At 43.6% G+C, this 18598-nt stretch overlaps 1 protein-coding gene across 1 annotated transcript in view; it reads right to left on the bottom strand.

Moving 5' to 3' along the window:
• SLC26A7 (solute carrier family 26 member 7) overlaps positions 1-18598 on the bottom strand; it is a 93393-nt gene that overhangs the window by 70482 nt on the left and 4313 nt on the right. Inside the window, exon 2 of the mRNA XM_063129886.1 lies at positions 2026-2136. Within this exon, the coding sequence (XP_062985956.1) occupies positions 2026-2136 (111 nt within the window). The remainder of the gene's footprint in view (positions 1-2025; positions 2137-18598) is intronic.

Raw genomic sequence — 18598 nt, 5'->3', positions numbered from 1 at the left:
TTGCTATAACAATGCCAATGAAGCTACATGTATTATTCATACAGGTGTCAACAGTGGATGTTGCAATTTAGACTCTAAAATTGGGGGCGGGTACCACGTGGCTCACAGCTCACATGCAGACCCCCATCCTCTTTGGTGCCCCCACTGTCCTAACACTGAAATTCCCCCTGCTGCACCACACAGCAGGAAAACTGGCAGTTGTGCAGTGGCGGTTGTAAAGGAGCTGTAGCAGGAGTTGTAACATGGATAGACTGCCAGATTTGCTGGGTAGTAGAAAGAATGAGAGTAAAGAGTTAATAGCTTTGACATAGTTTTTTTGCTTTGTATTTTATTACTTAGAGGGAGTCAGGATCTGGCCAGGAGATTTACCATCCTGGACACCTGTGGAGGGGAGGCAGAAAGAGATCCCGAGGCCCTGAAACCACAGGGGTTCTTACCAGACCTCAAGTCCATAAATTGTCCAGGCCTGTATGCGTGGAGGCACCACAGCTGGGGAGGTGTGAAACCAGGGTCGCCTCATCCTTGAAAAGGGGAGGGGGAGAACGGAGGGCTGGATGGTGGTTCAGGGGGTATAAGTGGGTGACGCCGGCCCAGCTCTTTGTCTTGCCCTTTCATGGGGTTCGATGGAGGTGTTCATTGGCAGAGATCGCAAGGCCGTACTTTGGAGTAAGTAGACAGACCAGCTAGGTTTTATTGTTTTTAGGTTAATGGGCTTCCTATGTTATGCATGCTTATATGGTTGTTTTGCCTATTCTTCCCTAAATCCCACCCCTTACTTGTAAATAAAAACCTTTTACCTCAAACTGATTGTGCTGCTAACTTCTTGCTACGGGAGCAGTGCTGTATTTCTGGGCGCAAAGATTACTGCAGACGCTGACTGCAGCCAGGAAATCAGAAGACGTTTACTTCTTGGGAGGAGAGCAATGACAAATCTTGATAAAATAGTTAAGAGCAGAGACACCACACTGACAACAAAGGTCCGCATAGTTAAAGCAATGGTATTCCCCGTAGTAACCTATGGCTGCGAGAGCTGGACCATAAGGAAAGCTGAGCGAAGGAAGATAGATGCTTTTGAACTGTGGTGTTGGAGGAAAATTCTGAGAGTGCCTTGGACTGCAAGAAGATCAAACCAGTCCATACTCCAGGAAATAAAGCCAGACTGCTCACTTGAGGGAATGGCATTAAAGGCAAAACTAAAGTACTTTGGCCACATAATAAGAAGACAGGATACCCTGGAGAAGAGGCTGATGCTAGGGAAAGTGGAAGGCAAAAGGAAGGGGGGACGACCAAGGGCAAGATGGATGGATGATATTCTGGAGGTGACAGACTTGACCTTGGGGGAGCTGGGGGTGGCGACAGCCAACAGAAAACTCTGGCGTGGGCTGGTCCATGAAGTCACGAAGAGTCGGAAGCGACTGAACGAATAAACAACAAACTGCCACTATTCCTGGTGGTTATTTTCCTCAAGGTGTCTAGTGCCAGGAGGCCCCTGGGGATGATGGCAGCATGAACGAGGGTATGTTTCCACCTTCGGGCTTACCATCACAGTGGTAAAAAAGAAGAAGATGGTTTGCTGCCAGAATTCTTGCAATGTGATTAATTACAAGGTATTAATTAATACAGTTAATTAATTAGTTATTAACGCCATTCAGAAAATTAGAGATGAGTTAACGGCTTGACAAACATAGCAACTGAGGGGCCATCCCATCCAGCAGTGCTGTTACCCAGACACTTCTATGGCATCTGCATGGGGTTCCTACAAATGAAAGGAGTCCCAGCAGTTGCAAATCTTAATGAATTGTGCGCTCAGACTTCTTGCCAACTTTCACAGGAGCCAGCAGGAAATGAATTATTCTTTGCCCTTCTATAGGAGAATAGTCCAGTTTTGTATGGTCCTGTTTGTTTTAAAACTCATATTATATTGTAAGGTATACAATTTAATAACACAGAACATAGCATTAAGACATTCAACCAGAAAGCCTTTAAATTTTCCGAGCTGGACTGCAAGAATTTAGGAGCACTTACCTGTGGCAACATGGCGGCCCATTCCAAATATAGCATAAATAATTGCAGGGAAGAGAGATCCATATAAACCAAATACAGGATGCACTGAAGACAGAACAGCAAAAGCAAGCCCTGTAAAGAAGGTAAATAGGAATTGTAAAGGAAGCACGCCCAGCAAAGCTGGCTTTTCCACTGGATTTTGCACAGATCTCAGGAACACACGCACACAGCTCCAAAACTGGAGGGTTAGGCCCAAATTTATTGAGGATAAGGGTAGGAAATACAAGATTAGCATTCAACAGATAAAACATGCAGATACAGAGTAAGAACCCAGTCCAAGCAAACTAAAATAACTAAGTTGCAGACTATACTTCACCCAGCCATGTGGTCATCCAGCTCAGAACAAAAGCCCCTTGCAAAACGTACTCTTTATGGATAGCTTTCCCTGCTCCTTCCCCCCACCCTTGCGAGGATCGTTCACACCTTCCCTGAGATGTTAATTTTTCGCTCAAGGCCGATCGGCCTGGCCCCAAGCGGTTCCAGGATGTGCCAGAACGCCCCCATGCAGCTGGCGCTTATCTGTTCTGCTCCTAAAATCATAACAATAAAAGTACATTTTAACATTCTAAAAAGTTATTCTTGGTATGAATTAACCCCATCCTTACAGGAATTACGAAACATATAATATAATATTATGTATTATATTCCACACTAGTGTCAATATCAACTTGTCATCACAGTCCCATTCTAAGCCCATTTTTTTTAGATGATATAGCATAATGCATCAGAGCATAGGAAGCTTCCTTTTACCAAGTCAGGCTACTTGTCCATGTAACCCAGTGTTGTGTATTCTGTCAGGCAGCAACGCTACAGCTGAGAAGTTTCCCATCAACTTCTACTTGGTCCCTTTTTAAATGGAGATACCAAAGATTGAACCAGGGAGCTTCGACCTGCAAAGCATCTGATCTGCCACTGAGCTATTTATTTATTTATTACATTTCTATACCGCCCAATAGCCGGAGCTCTCTGGGTGGTTCACAAAAATTAAAAACATTCAAAGTATAAAACAACAGTATAAAACCATAATATAACAGCTCAACCAGATAAAAACAGCAGCAATGCAAAATTACAAATTTAAAACACCAAGTTAAAATTTATTTATAGGGTCCCTCCTCTATGGCGCGCACACATACACACCTTAGCCATGATTCTAAGATACTTAGGTATGCTTTAGTGCTGGCTGGGAAAATGCTGGGAGTTGTACGGCTTTCTTCTGCCTAAACATGCATAGGATTGCACACTAAGCTGCTAACAAGGAAGGCCCTGGTTTGCATCCCACATCTGCTGTGAATTCCCTAGGTGGCCTTAGGCAGGCCTCAGCACGTAGACACACTCACAACTTGAGGATAATATTCACTTACCTTACACTGCTGGGCTTACAGGGTTGTTGTAAGATTACAACAGGGTAATGTACAAGCAGGGGGTTGGACTAGATGGCCTTGTAGGACCCTTCCAACTCTGCTATTCTATGATTCTACTACAGAAACGCTACCTGTTGTTAGTTTTCATGGATAATGGGGTGGGCATGTTGTGTCGCTTTGAGTTCTGCCGTTTTCGTTGTTTCAAGTCTCTACATGTCATTGGGTTTGTGCTCGCGCATGACTCTAATTAAAAAAATATGTTGGAATGGTTTTCTGTTGTGTTATTCCCCCTTAGACACTTTAGCCTGGTCTGCAGCTTTCAATGTTACGCTTTTCTCTGCAGGTTCGAAGGGGATTGGTAAATGGCGTGATTGTACAGTGCAGCGTTCCCTAATCCTATTCCCTCCAAATGTGCAACCCCCCCCATCAACCCCAAGCAGCACACCCATGTTGGCTGGGGATAGCAGATGTAGTCTAGCTGTCGTTTTTCCAAGCCCTCCCACTGAGACGTGAGACAATAAAGAGGTCTGCCGTACAATCCACAATGCTTTTAGTAAATAGACGTCTCTTCACACCTGAAGAGAGTCTGAATGCAAGGAGCTATCCTCTAAGCCTAACAAAGGAAGGCAGTTGCCTATCAACTAAATGGACAGTTTCCCACCATGTCCAACAGGTTTTTACTGGACCCCTCCTTCAAAGAGGGTCTTCAAGTGGCTAGCCTAGAGGACCGCCTCCTCTCAACTCTGCCCACTTAACCTTGTGGTGGACTCCGGGAACTGTCAACTCCAATGTTCCCTCCCCCTCTGATATAGATGGAGTTCCCAGTGGGGGAGGATGATCTTTGAGTCTGGGCGTCCTTTCTGATAAGCTCTTGGGGAGATTCATCCTTCACTCCTGAAGAGTATTGGAGAATCTCCTCCCTTGCTTCCTGTCTTAACTGGTGTACTTCTGGTTCTTCTTCTTCAGTCTCCGAATCTAATTCAGCCCCCATATCCCAGTTTCCCACACTAGGGAGAACAGGCCTGATCCTCATACCAGCACAAGTTGGGGAAGGCTCCAGTGACGGCGTTGTCATTTTCTTCAGACAGAAGATCTAAAGAAAGTACACATGTTCAATGTGCTCCTTGCCAGAGGGGAAGCAAGCCTGTGTCATTGCCAGTGGTGGTTGGGGCTCTGCCCAGAAGCTATTGCTGTGAGGGACTTTGACACGCTGGTGTTTTCTCCTTCCTGGGATGTGGGAGAGGCGTGGGGAGCCAGCACTTGGGTTCTGTCAAGCCCCCTTCCCCATCTGGAGGGACAGCTGTGGGGTTTTCTAAACACGCCAAGCTGGCCGCTTCCCACATGAGCAGCGGTCATGGGCATAGCCAGGCCCTGAGTGGTATTTTCATTCTACTCAAGGACATCTGCATCCTAGCCAGGCCAGAACAGGCACCAAAGACTGCATGCCAGCAACACAAAGACTGCTCTGTTTGAAATTAAAACAGTGATGAAGGAACATGTGTCATGCACATGCATATTCCAGGAGCAACAGAAGCACCGCCAGGTTTGAGGGGGGCATGGGCTAGGCATTTTCAGGAGGGAGCCTTCCCCCACCCTCTGCCACCCTGCCGGGCAACCCAGCCTTCTTTTTTTTTAACCTGAACAATGGTGGCTCCTCCTCCCCTTGCTGTGCTGCAGCCTTGCTAAAGGAAAGTGGCACAGCGGTGGCTGGTTCCGACTGCAGCCCTGCGCATGCCATTTTAAATGACAATGTTTCTTTTCTTTGCTAACTTTGATTAGCGGCATGCCCAACCAATCGGACACTGCCTTTGGCGGGGGGGGGGGGCAGTCCTCTCACCTCTCTGGTGCCCCCAAAGGCCAGCTGCCACGGCAGTGTTTTTCTTCAGTGGCAGGGCAAGAAGAGCTGCTGTGGCCCGCAGCAAGGCCTGCAATCGCTTGTCAGGGGGTTGTTTGGGGCTAACTTATATAAGGCAGGCTGCTTGTACATCTAAGCAGGACAGTCTATTCGAACTGGGAAGTGGCTCTCCAGAGTTTCAAGCAGAAGTCTTTTGCATCACTCGCTACCCGATGCTTAAAAATACACACACACATAAAACCACCTGAAGATGCCAGAGAAGGAACCTGGGACCCAAGCACTGCACTACTGTCCCTCCCACAGAGGGTTCTCAAGTCGTTCTTGCTGGCCCGATTCACACATCTCACAAAACGTAAGGCTTATTCATACTTGACATTTTAAATAGGTTTCCAAGTAAGTTTCTTCCCACAGTCATCAGTAAAGTCAATACAACCTGAAGGGAAATGAGTGAATGATTAACAAGGAGTAACAGCCTAAATGTTGTCCAGAACCCAGATGTTAAGGTCACAATTCAGTCAAAATTAAAGCACTTTGAGCTCACATTGATTTCAGCTGGCGAGATGTATTCATTTATTTATCGGAATGTTTATAAACCAGCCCATCATAATACATAATGGCAAAATGCAATAAAATAAATTCAGAAAACAGGGGGAGAAATTGAGTAGAGCAGACCAAACAACTTAAAATGACCAGCCAAACAGAAACATTTTGACCTGGGACTGAAATTATTGCACTAGTCACATTTTTATGGGGAGAATGTCCCAAAACAGGATGCCAGATCTAAGAAAGCTCTTTCCATTGTTGTCACAAAACAAGCAGAAGAAACGTTGAGAAGATGTTCCTCTACAGATCTTAAGACATGGGCAAGATGCGAAAGAGAGAGGGGTTCCTTTAGGTATTTGGTCCCAAGCCATTTGGGGCTTCAAAAGGCATTCACCAACACTTTTAACTGGGTTCAGAATCAAATAGGCAACCAGCACAACACTCTTAAAACTGGTGTAATATGATGCCATAGGAACATAGGAAGCTGCCTTATACTGAGTCAGACCACTGGTCCATCTAGCCTAGTAATCTCAACACTGACTGGCAGCAGCTCTCCAGGGTTTCAGGCAGGATTTTTTTCCAGCCCTACTTGGAGATGCTAGGGATTGAACCTGGGACCTTCTGCATGCAAAGCAGGTGCTCTACCACTTAGCTGCAGGCCCTCCTCATAGTACCCCATCAGACTATACCCATTAACATTCTAGCAGCCACATTCTGCGCTAGTTGGAACATCTGGGCTGTCTTCAAGGGCAGCCCCACATACAATGCATTACAGTAGTCCAACTAGGACACTACCAGAGCATTCTTATGTATATAACAATGTATATCCAGTCCTTCTGGTGCTTATGTGCCACTCATGGGCAGACTATCCCTATCCAAGAACAGGCATATCTGGTGAACCAGCCAAAGGCATTCCGAGCATCAAAGGCCACCTGGTGAATGTTTGACTTGAAATTAACAGGACTTAAAACATGCATTATTTTGGCTAGATCATTCATACTATCAGTGTTACTATTATTAATTATACAGTACCCTCCATATGCTTTGCAAAGTAATAACATGCAGTGTTGCAGCCTAAACTGTAACATATGAGTCCTGAGTGGAAGTGCAGAGACCAGTTATGGTACTGACTGTTCTTCAGTGGGAAGACTAATGTCTAGTTAATCTTTTTGCCAGAGTTACAATGAGTGAGTGGATGACCTAGCACTAAATTATGCAATAAGGCAAACATGTGCCACAGATGGGGAAAATAAGAAAAGGCTGCAATGGAAAACAATGAGCAAACAATAGTGTACAACGGCTTATCATGGTGGCAGGTTTTAACTCATTGTCACTAGAACACCACGTGTGCCATTGTTACTTTAAGGCCAAAGCAGACATTGCTTTAAATCTAAACTTAAGTTTAACAGCTATGTTTTTCTTTCACTTTTGCTCTACAGCAGGCTTACGGGGGGGTGGGGAGGTTAATCTGGATTGGGACCCCAGCATGACAATTAGAGGGGCTTTTAAGATCTGGATTGAGACCTCTGAAAATCCACTCCCTCTTCAGAAATGGCCACGCCCTCTCCCCTGCCCCCCTCCTTCCCCACAACCACCAATAGATGAGTGATTTGCTGACTTTTGCACATCCACCCCCCCCATTCTAAAATATTGAAAGGTTTTTCCTAAGGGTTTGTTACTGACAGAAAGAGCATTAAACTAAAATATGCTGGTATTTTTGGTATTTTGACCTTGGTCCCTTTGCCTTTGGCCCCCACCTACCACTGGAATGCATTTCCTAAGAACTTCTCCAAAATTGAATTCAGCCCTCAGTCTGAAAGAGTCTGACGTACATACATGATGCCCTGTGTGGTGTAGCAGTTAGAGTGTTGAACTAGGATGAGAAGACCCAGGTTCAAATCCCCACTCAGCCAAGAAGCTCACTGGGTGGCTCTAAGTCAGCCAGTATCACTAAAATGGAGTGGAGGAGAACCGTGATTGCCACCTCAGAATCTTTGGAAGAAAGGCAAGATATAATTGTAATGAATAAAATAGTTGATTGCTTAGAAGAGATATGCCCAAGCGAAAAGAAGATAGCGGATCTGCAGAAGCCTAAACAGTTGGGTTGACTGGGCACAAGATACTGACTCATAAACATCTATGCTGCATAGAAAGTGTCCCAATACATAGAGCTGCATAAACATTGTATAAGAAAATCTACCTGTTCAGTATGGCCGTAGAAAACACAGAACTGTCCCTAATCACAGAAGTGGTTGGCTTTTCAAATTGGACAATATACTACATTTGTCGGGTTTCTCCATAAAAGCATGCAGTACCTTTAAAGAATCCCAATTTATGAGTTTCCTACAGCACAGGAACACAACTCAAAAAAAAAAAAAAAAAAGAGCAGGGAGCAGTACTCCAGTAGAACAAAGAAGCAAACAAAAACCAACATGTCTGGTAATGTCCATGCTTGCCTTGGCTGAGAGCAGGGCTCATCCTTCCAGCCTTTATTCATGTCCAAGGACTCAGCACTGGAATGTAACATAAGAACATCAGAAGTGCCCTGATGCTGGATCAGACCAAGGATCCATCTGGTTCACCACTCTGTTCGCACAGAGGTCAACCAGCCATCGGCCAGGGATGAAGAAGCAAGACATGGTGCAACAGCACCCTCCAACCCATGTTCCCCAGCAACTGGTGCACACAGGCTTATTGCCTCGAATACTGGAGATAACACACAACCATCAGGGCTAGTAGCCATTGATAGCCTTTGCCTCCAGGAATTTATCCAACCCCTTTTAAAGCCATCCAGATTGTCCCAGTTCTGAATTTTGGTGCAATCCTGTAAAAGACTACTCAGAAGTAAGGGTGCCAGTCAGGTGAGCATCCAAGATGAAGATAAAAAGAGAGAATGGTCACAGGAAGCTATAATGCGTTTCAGCTTCTTGCTTTTCATTAGGCCTTCTTCAAAGGGCTGTAACAATACATATATATATATAAAATAGCAATGAGGCAACACAGAACTAAAAAAATAATAATTAGAAAAACATATTGAAAGAACTGCCTGTGCATACATGTAAACAATAAAACAATTTTAATACTACATATAAATAGTTCATAGGGCAGGCACATTGTAGGTAAGGCCAGTGCATACATTGTATAAAACTGTTAAAATATTAGATACTTACCTGAAAATAATTTCTGCAGACATTGTTACAACAGATGATCTTGTGTTTATACACTGGCAACTAGCTGGAAAGTACTGAAAGCTATGCTTTTTATACACTTAGACAAGTCTTTTTCTTCAGGTTTCTAACAGGTGTTAACATGACAGGTCAATGCACTCAAGATATGAGAAGATCTTGAGTGAAGTGAGCGACAATTGGTTTTTTTAGTGAGATCCTTTATTGCTGTTTATCTTATGAATCACTTTTATCTTGTGAATCATTTCCATACTGGTCAAACTAAATTAATCTGTTAGTTCTGCTTGTTGTAGATTTTAATGGATTTGAGGCTTCCCTTAAACACACATATTGGAGCTGTTAGGTAATTTTGTTTTTGTATTTTTGGAAAGAAGTCAAAGACTCAATCTCACACAAGACACAGTCTATGAATTTTCATCTGTTCACTTGCTGCAAGTGTCATGGAAAAGTCCTCTTCAGAGGAGGAGCTGGAGCCCCCAGAAATCCAAGGCACCCCAGATCAAGTACTGCCACCAGACCAGCAGGAAACTGGTCACTGGGGAGTGATGGTTGCAGGTCCCTCCATGACAGGTGGAGGGGACTCTGCCTCTGAGGCCGAAGCTGAACAATCCTGTGGCCCCCAGGAGCATTCCTTATAGGGCCCCTCATGAGAAATATGTGACTACTGCAGCTGAGCTCTGGGTGAGGTTCAGAAGGCTTTGGGGTAACAGTCTTCATTGTAGACTTCACCAGTGTTGGTACAGCTTCCTTCTTTCAGCTCCTGTGCGCCTTGTTCTGTGGCTGATGCTCCATGTTTCTGACCTCTAGGCTCTTTATTGACTCTGCCTTTGGACTGTGTTACCTATTTGACCTTTGCCTGGACTGTATAACTGTGATTTGACCTTTGCCTGTTCTCTGGATCAACCCTGCCATAGCTTGAACCACACAAGATAGAAAATTGTATGCTTAAACATTGGTTGGCTTATTGCATTGCTTCTGTGTTAGCTCTGCACTCAGAGGCTGTTCCAGTCAAAGCAGGGTACATTCTGGCTCAATGGGCCCAAAGTAAGAGGCATGTAGCTTAGATGCAATGTACTAGCTTAATTACTACGTCATTGGGTTTTTGAGTTTGGAAATCCCCCTTTCCATCTGACATTGATGACTGGGTAACAAAAATTATAGAACTGGCATTGAATACCTTGTACAAATTTAATGGCATATGGGATGCATTTCTGGACTGGTTTGACTATAACAATATTGCTCCAAAATTTCAATTGTTTTGATTTGATAAACTAACTCCTTGTCCAGCTGATACATGCAAAAACTTTCCCTCCTGTTTCTTCTTTCCTTTCTATCTTCTTTTTCCTTGTTCTTACCTTACTGTTTACATCACTGTAAACAAAGACTGCATTTCAATGATTTTGCAGAGACCCAAAACCGTAACAACAGAAGTAAAATGTAATCATTCACAGCCTCAGAGATACGGACAATGTTATGTGCCCACAAATGATCTGAAGTGTCTAGGCCATCAACTTTTTTATCTCTCTGAAGCTAATGAGATCTAGGACTAGCCAGGACTGGGATGGAAAGACCACATGGGAGCCCCACACAGCCTGCTCTGAGAACCTTGCCTTGGAGGAAGGTCAGGATACCTATTTAATAAATTAATCCAATTAAAATTAAATTGGGTTTAAGCACACACTTCAGATGCAGTCCTATTGCGCATAATTCCAATTGAGCTGAATGGGATTTACATAGGATTGCACTGTTAAGCATGTAAATCCAACCAATTTCAATGGAATGTAAACACACCTAATTTTCTCCAGGTGATGCAGGGTGGTGGTGGTTAGAGAGCTAGCCTATTTTACAGAAGTGCTAGCAAAGAATGTTCCTTTGCATCTTTCGAGTTAAACTGATGCACTTAGCCTTCTGGAGTTTCAGAAGCTGCTGGATGCAACTCTCATGAAGATACATGATCCGTTTCTACGGTTTTTAAGTACAAGTTTCAAGCATGTACACCAGCGGCCTAAGAAAGACTGCCAAATTCTAGGGGTTTTGCCAACTCATGAAGTCTTAAGTTCCTTGGCTTTCTGAGAAACCCTTAAGCCAAGTACAAGATTTAGAGCTACCTTAGGTAATTGATGAGCTTTGTCCCACAGCCCATGGCTCAGATCCTTTGTAGCTAACTTTGTTTTAAGAGCGCTGATGCCTTTCATTCTTCTTTTCAATTACACTGCACAATTGGAGCAAAAAGGGGATTTTATGGCCTGGGGGCAGGGGCAGGGAAGGAGCTAGCAAAAGGTACATAATTAAAAAATGTCAGCCTCGTAGGAACCTGGGGATTAAGACGAACTTCTCTACCTGGCTTTTCTGGTCAGTTTCGGAGAAGGAGGTTGTGATATAAGTAGAAGAAAACTTGGAAAGCATGGATCATCATAAAATGTCCCTATCCTCAAGCCAGAACACCTGGTCAGATGGCTGTTTAGGGCATCACTAAGGAATTATAAGTAGAGCTGTGAACTTCAATCAACTAAATGGATCAATTCATTCATTCATTAAACTATGGATTAATCAATCATGCAAGTAACAAGTGACGAATATGAAGTTTTGTACAGAAATGACATAGATAAATAAACTGATGGGTCTACTACTGTGCAAGCAATAGAGATATACCATCTCCTGTCAAAAAATGGGATGAAAAACCAAGACAGGGAAAGAGAGAAGAGAAAACAGCTTTCCTTCCAATTTGTATCCAAACCCAATAGGCATTTTGCCATATAAAGGTGAAACTGTTATGGTGTTCCTCTCCTCTAACAATATGTGCAATAAGCCATCAAAAGGGACAATGTGCAGATGATATATATTTTTTAAAAATGGAGTCTTTCATGATACTGATGGACTTTGAACTTGTTTATTTTGGAAGACTCTATGCCCATGTCATGTTACATTCCTTGCAAATATTCCACATTCCTTCATCTGATGAATTCTGTTTTGAGACTTTGGAGAGGGACAGTTTTCAGGAAGGATACCCTTCCTTTCTCATTATGACAGGCATTCTTTTATTCATAAAATTGTTCGTTCTGGTTGAAACTGTCCCTCTCCATAGTCTAAAAATAGGATTCATAAGTATTCTGCAATACGTTATTTTTTTTAAAGACGAATTAATTGATTGCCTGGTTCATTAATCAATTAATTAAAGAAAAAGATAGAAAACAATCAGAAGATTTATGTTTTCAATTCATCGAGAGGTCTTTTTAGGTGTAGAACAGCTTGACAGATGGATTGCCTACATGGTGTGAAGAGTGCCCAGACCACTGCAGGACATGACTAGCAGTAGCTGATGATGACATAGAAACACCATGCAATGGAAGTAAGATGTATGGTCCCAGCCAGGGCACGGTCTAAAGGCACATGATGAAGTAATCTGCTGAAGTTAAGCAGGTCTGGATCCAATCAGAACCTGTACAGGAGACCTCATAGGAACCTATGTATGCTGCCTTGAGAAGAAATGCAAATAAAATAAAATAAAATAAATATGATAAAAGCCACTTGACACATTACAGGCACTATATGTGGCAGCCGTACCAAAGAAACCGATCCAGTTGGAATACACCATTAACGTATGGTTTATTTAGCCCATTCTGGGTTGTTGTGATGTGTGAAAATGGTTAGGTGATGGTCAACCTTTTCTGGGATGGAGGGTTGCATGCCCTCTAAAGGATCAAGTTTTTAGTCTGGAGTGCTCTTGGACCTAGAGCAATCATTTCAGCCACAGCTGGACTCAGTGGCACGGAGCACCTTTTACCAGCTTAGGCTGATATACCAACTACACCCTTATCTGGACAGAGATAGCCTAGCTACAGTTATACATGCTCTGGTAACCTCTCATCTGGATTATTGCAATGCATTATATTATTTTATTTATTTATTTATTTATTTATTTATTTAGAATATTTATATACCGCTCCCTATTGAAAAATTTCGGAGCAGTGTACAAGGTAAAATGAAAATAAAAACAGAATAAAACAGTTAAAACAAAATTTAAAAAGAAGCAAAAACAGAAATCCAAAGCTGCATGTTAAAGAAAGGCTTCTTGGACTAAAGATGTTTTCAGGGGGCGCCGAAAGGAGTACAAGGTTGGCGCCTGCCTGACCTCCAGAGGCAGGGAGTTCCACAGGAGCAGTGCCACCACGCTAAAGGCTCTTCCCCTGGTGGATTCCAATTGGAGGATGGATCTATGTGAGGGCTGCCTTTCAAAACAGTGTGGAAAATTCAGCTGGTTCAAAACAGGGCAATGAGACTGTTAATGGGGATGGTCAACAAGATCATATTATGCCCAGGTTCTTCCAGCTGCACTGGCTGCCAGTCCATGTCTGGGCCCAATTCAAAGTGCTGGAATTAACATTCAAAGCCCTAAATGGCTCAGGGCCAGATTATCTGAAGGATCATTTCCTCCCATATGTACAAGCCCAGAACCTAAGATTATCTTCTGGGGTCACTCTCTGGGAGCTCCAACCAAAGGAAGTGAGGCAGGTGGCTACCAGAAAGAGGGCCTTTTTTTCTGCTGTGGCACCTTGGTTGTGGAATGAGAACCAAAAGGGGTTCACCTACGTTGTACTCCTTTTGGCGCCAGGTGAAGACCCTTTTATTTTCCCAGGCATTTTATCATTCTAGTCTTTTAGCTGTGCTATTTTAAATCTCTGCATTGCCGCTAGGTTTAATTCTGGTTGTACTTTATACTTTAGTTTTAAGGTTTTATATTGTTTTATGCTGTACTTGTGGTTTTAATTTTGGTGAACCGCCCAGAGAGCTTCAGCTATTGGGCAGTATAGAAATGTAATAAATAAATAAAATAAAGCAGCCATGCCAACAAACCATGGTTTGCCAACTATGAACAACCCAGAAAGAAAACCCATGTTTTGTTGGCAGATTGTGAACTCTGGGTTGTTTAAACCATGGGTTGTCATTACATGTGAACCCAGAACCGTGTGTTGTTCATGGGGTGTTTCTCCAGATTACAGAGGCAGCAGGATGAGTGATCAAAACCCTAGCTGCTCTACATGCCAGTACTACAGCACCACAAAGGTGTTTGGGATGCAAGGAAGGCACAGGCAAAGGAGGAGGAAAACAAACAACCCAGGGATTGAGGAAGCAAACCACAGTTTGTTCGATCATCCGCCAGACAAACCCTGGGTAGAACAACAAACTATGGGTTAAATGCATCATGGGCTGGATGTTTCTGATTGTTTCTGATGGTCACTGTTTCAAGTGATGTTTAGTATATGAAGACCACCTCAAAGAGTGTTTCTGAGAACTGCTGATAAAGTGTGCCACAACTTAAGGCACTGATTGGCAGAAGAGAAAGCTGCATCATGAAAGGATGGACACAAAAGGGATGGGCTAAACATGTCTACTTGGAAGTAACTCATTGCCTTCAATTCTGCTTTACTGAGTTTGGGAGCAGAGAGAGGGGTTGGGAGATTTCCGTTGCCAGCTGCTACAAATCTTTGGACCTTTTACTGTGCGCATAAATTTTATGAGTTTAAAAGTTAATTGCCCCCAGGTGGCCCTTATTCCCACTGAGAAAGGGTAGACATGATGGGAGGGGTGAGGTAAACATGTCTACTCAGAAGTCACTCACTATCACTATTTTCAATTGCATGTCACCGAGCGAGGTGCAGGCCTCCCTTCATTCACAGCACCACTTCTACACAGTTGATGACGTTCTGTTCTACTCACGGGACTCCACTCACCAAACCCCAAACTAATGTCGTTTCAGGTGCCATTTGCCCCACGAAATGAGGGAGGTTTATTTATTTATTTATTATTTATTTATTTATTACATTTTTATACCGCCCAATAGCCGAAGCTCTCTGGGTGGTTCACAAAAATTAAAACCACAGTAAAACACCCAACAGGTTAAAACACAATTACGAAATACAGTATAAAAAGTGCAACCAGGATAAAACCACACAGCAAAGTTGATATAAGATTAAAATACAGAGTTAAAACAGTAAAATTTAAATTTAAGTTAAAATTAAGTGTTAAAATACTGAGTGAATAAAAAGATCTTCAGCTGGCGACGAAAGCAGTACAGTGTAGGCGCCAGGCGGACCTCTCTGGGGAGCTCGTTCCACAACCGGGGTGCCACAGCAGAGAAAGCCCTCCTCCTAGTAGCCACCTGCCTCACTTCCTTTGGCAGGGGCTCACGGAGAAGGGCCCCTGTAGATGATCTTAAGGTCTGGGTAGGTACATATGGGAGGAGGCGTTCCTTCAGATAACCTGGCCAGTGTTTAACATATATACACTGCTTTACTGGCCATGTTTTGCACCGGCTTAAAATGGAATTGCATCATAAGGCATCTCCATGTAGTTGGGGTCCTCCGGCTCTTCTGTTGGCAGGCTTCTTTGCATAAAAGCCAAGCATTTGGGGCCACACACCCTGCAATATTTGATATTATGCAAAGTTCAGCTACCCCACCCCCGCATCCAGACACATCTGGAGGAAGTGCATCTCTAAGTGGAATGAGTGAGGAGGCCAAAGCAAGTGTTCGCATCATGAGATCAAGGATTTCTGGTCATCTACTCCAATCAAGATTTAGCAATATTATTTAATCAACCATACTAAAAAGGAGTGCATTAGATTAGGCACAGTAATCAGGAGATTGGCATGAATACACGCCAGGCAAAGAATGGCACACCTCCAAAGTGTTGCATAATTAGTGGTAAGTAGAGTGGTCTGGTGGAGGTTCCCCACTCATAAGCACCATCCTCTCAGAGATGTCCTGGCTTGATAAGATTTAGCCCTGTCCTGAGTCGGTTTGCGCAAAGGAATCCTATTGAGACTATTACCTGCTCTAGCCAAAGCTGTCCCCTCACCCCCTTTTGTTTGTTTTATCTAAGGCTGATATTCTTCCCTTGTCCCTTTTCTTTGACTTTGTCTAGAAACATTTTATGGTACAAAACAGGTACTTTAAATCTAGCAGAGACACCATTTTTCTTCACTCTAGAGTGGGAACAATGGACCCAATCTAGATTGAGCCCACAGTCTCTGAGAGTTAAAGGCCCTACAGATTTAAAGGTGCACTCTTTTGACCCTAAGTATCTTGGACATCAGGTCCTCAATGTTCCAGTAATCCTTACCAGTACCATTGGCTCTCAGACTTACTTCTTTACTGAAATCACATTCCTGGCCTTCCCAATGTCCTGGAACTATGCACTCCTGGCTCGTGGCAAGTTCTGTGGGTTTCAGGCCTTTCAAAGGTTTGGTACCACACTCTCCTGATGCATGACATGACAAGTTCAGTGTCCTGGCTCCATCTTTTGGCTCTCATTCACTTGCTGAAACCACTTTAAACCACAGAACCAAGGGTTCCGCCACAGAGCATCATCAATCCTTTCTTTCCAAGAACACTAGTTCTGGCCACCGAGGTTCCCACTTCTGAAGTGGAGATTCACATACAGCCTTTCTCAAGGCTCCTTCCATCAGCAATCACAGGAGTTTCCTCACAGCCCAGCTCCATCTTCAGAATGATCCATGGGATCCCAGGAAAATGTACCTTTCAGAACCTATCCTATCTTCTGATGGTCCTTTCCCTTCTCAAACATTTTCAATCCCTTTGTTGCCGAGTGATTGCGTGAATGACCATACAAATGAGGTCTATCTTTTAACTAGTTCTGGCTGGCAGCCTGGAAGACATTAGTGTAATCTTGCCTTGGTCAACCAATTGGAAAGTTCATGTATAGGGTCCCATTCTGTGTTTTTTCTTGTTTCCTCTTCAGATCCCATAGCCTTTGGGTTGTCAAAATTCCCAAGCCCATTTGGGAAACATGCAAAGTAATCAAGAGTCTCTGTGAACCCAAGGATTCACAAGAAAGATCTAGAACAGGGAGATACAGTGGGTGACATGCAAGGTGCTGGAAATTAGTGTTCTGACTTTAGCTATCCTGATCATTTTGCCCTCCTCTCTTGCCACGGTGACTCTGTGCAATGACTAACTGCTGTATTGCACCTATGTTTACAGACAAATCTTTGTAGGTATCCTGTGTCTGCCTAACCTCACTAATCCTTCTCTCCTGTGCTAGTTTCCTCCTCCCTTCTCTCTCCCAGGAAGCCCTTAGCACCCAGCTTTGCCTAGCCCTTAGTTTTTCAGCTCCCCCTGGAATCACAGTCAACCGGTCTTGGTCTAGATTCGCCACACATTTCAACAGCCTAGCTGTCCATGCCCAGCAGCCCACTGTTTAGACACTGAGTGGGCCTTTGAGCTAATTTCCCCAACTTTGCATGGATGTCTAAGTATACTAAGCCTTATCTGCTTAATATGCTTAAGATTGTTTCTATTATACGAATTGGTTAATTCCATCCTGGGGTTCACATAGTGCCTGTTACCAATCAGTTAATTCTCAAAGTAATGATTGTGAACAATTTTTATTCCAGTGTGTTCAATAAAATAACCTTCTTTGGGAATACACATTATTGGGACAAATCCACTAAGACACACTATGAGCAATATTAAAAGATCCCATAGATGAGTGTGTCCTGGCACATGCATATGCATATACACGTAACAAGTGGACATTTGTTGACACTTCCCAACACCAGTGTCCTGGAGACTGGGGCACTATTGCTGTGAGGATAAGCTGTAGCATGGACTTTTCCTTAGTGGCCAAGGGCCTGTGGCATTACCTGAGTGGCACAGGAAGTAGCCATGCTGCAATGGCTCTAATGCTGCAAAGATACCATAAGAAGGAGACTGGTTGAGAATAGCTATCTAGTGGTTGCATTACTACATAGGTTTGGGCCAGAAAAAAGGAAGTCCTTCTTCACACAAGGCATGACTTATAGAATTCACTGCCATAAGATGCGGTAATAGCTATTAGCTTAGACAGCTTTAAAAAGTGTTAATTAATAGATAATGCTACCAATACTATTAGCCATGACACCTAGATGGAGTCACCATGCTCAGAAGTGATATAACTCTGAATTCCAGATGCTGGGGATGAAAAATAGGCAGGGCTGTCATGTCCTCCTTGTAAACTCTGGTGGTATCTGCTGCTCTAGATGGATCTTTGGTCTGATCTAGCAAGGTTGATGACAAACGTAAGGTTACAGATAGACCCAACTGAAATAATCAAGGGCCATAACCCTGTGTATAGGTGTTTCTGTGCAAATGCTAGAAGCCTCTCAGCCAAAATGGGAGAATTGGAGTGCTTGGTTTCAAAGGAGAACCTGGACATAATGGGCATTACAGAAACCTGGTAGAATAGAGAGCCAGTGGGATATGGCCATCCCTGGATACAAACTTTACAGAAAGGACAGGGAAGGGTGTACTGGGGGCGGCGGTGGGGGCAACAATGTCAAAGAGGGCATTGTGTCAGGTAGACTAGAGCACCTAAATGGGGAAGACTCTTCCACAGAAGTGCTGTGGGTGACAATGCAGTGCTGCAAAACCAATGTAGTGCTAGGAACATGCTATCGTCCCCCAAACCAAAATGTTCAGAGTGACGTTGAGATGGAGAGTGAAATCAGGGAGGCCTCCAAACGAGGAAGTGTTGTAATAATGGGTTACTTCAATTATCCTCACATTGACTGGATGAATTCATATTCCAAT

The sequence above is a fragment of the Elgaria multicarinata genome, chromosome 7 (assembly GCF_023053635.1).
Source record: "Elgaria multicarinata webbii isolate HBS135686 ecotype San Diego chromosome 7, rElgMul1.1.pri, whole genome shotgun sequence".
Taxonomy (NCBI): Eukaryota; Metazoa; Chordata; class Lepidosauria; order Squamata; family Anguidae; genus Elgaria; species Elgaria multicarinata.
The sequence above is the reverse complement of the archived record's forward strand: the minus strand, read 5'-3'. Positions and strand labels throughout refer to the sequence as shown.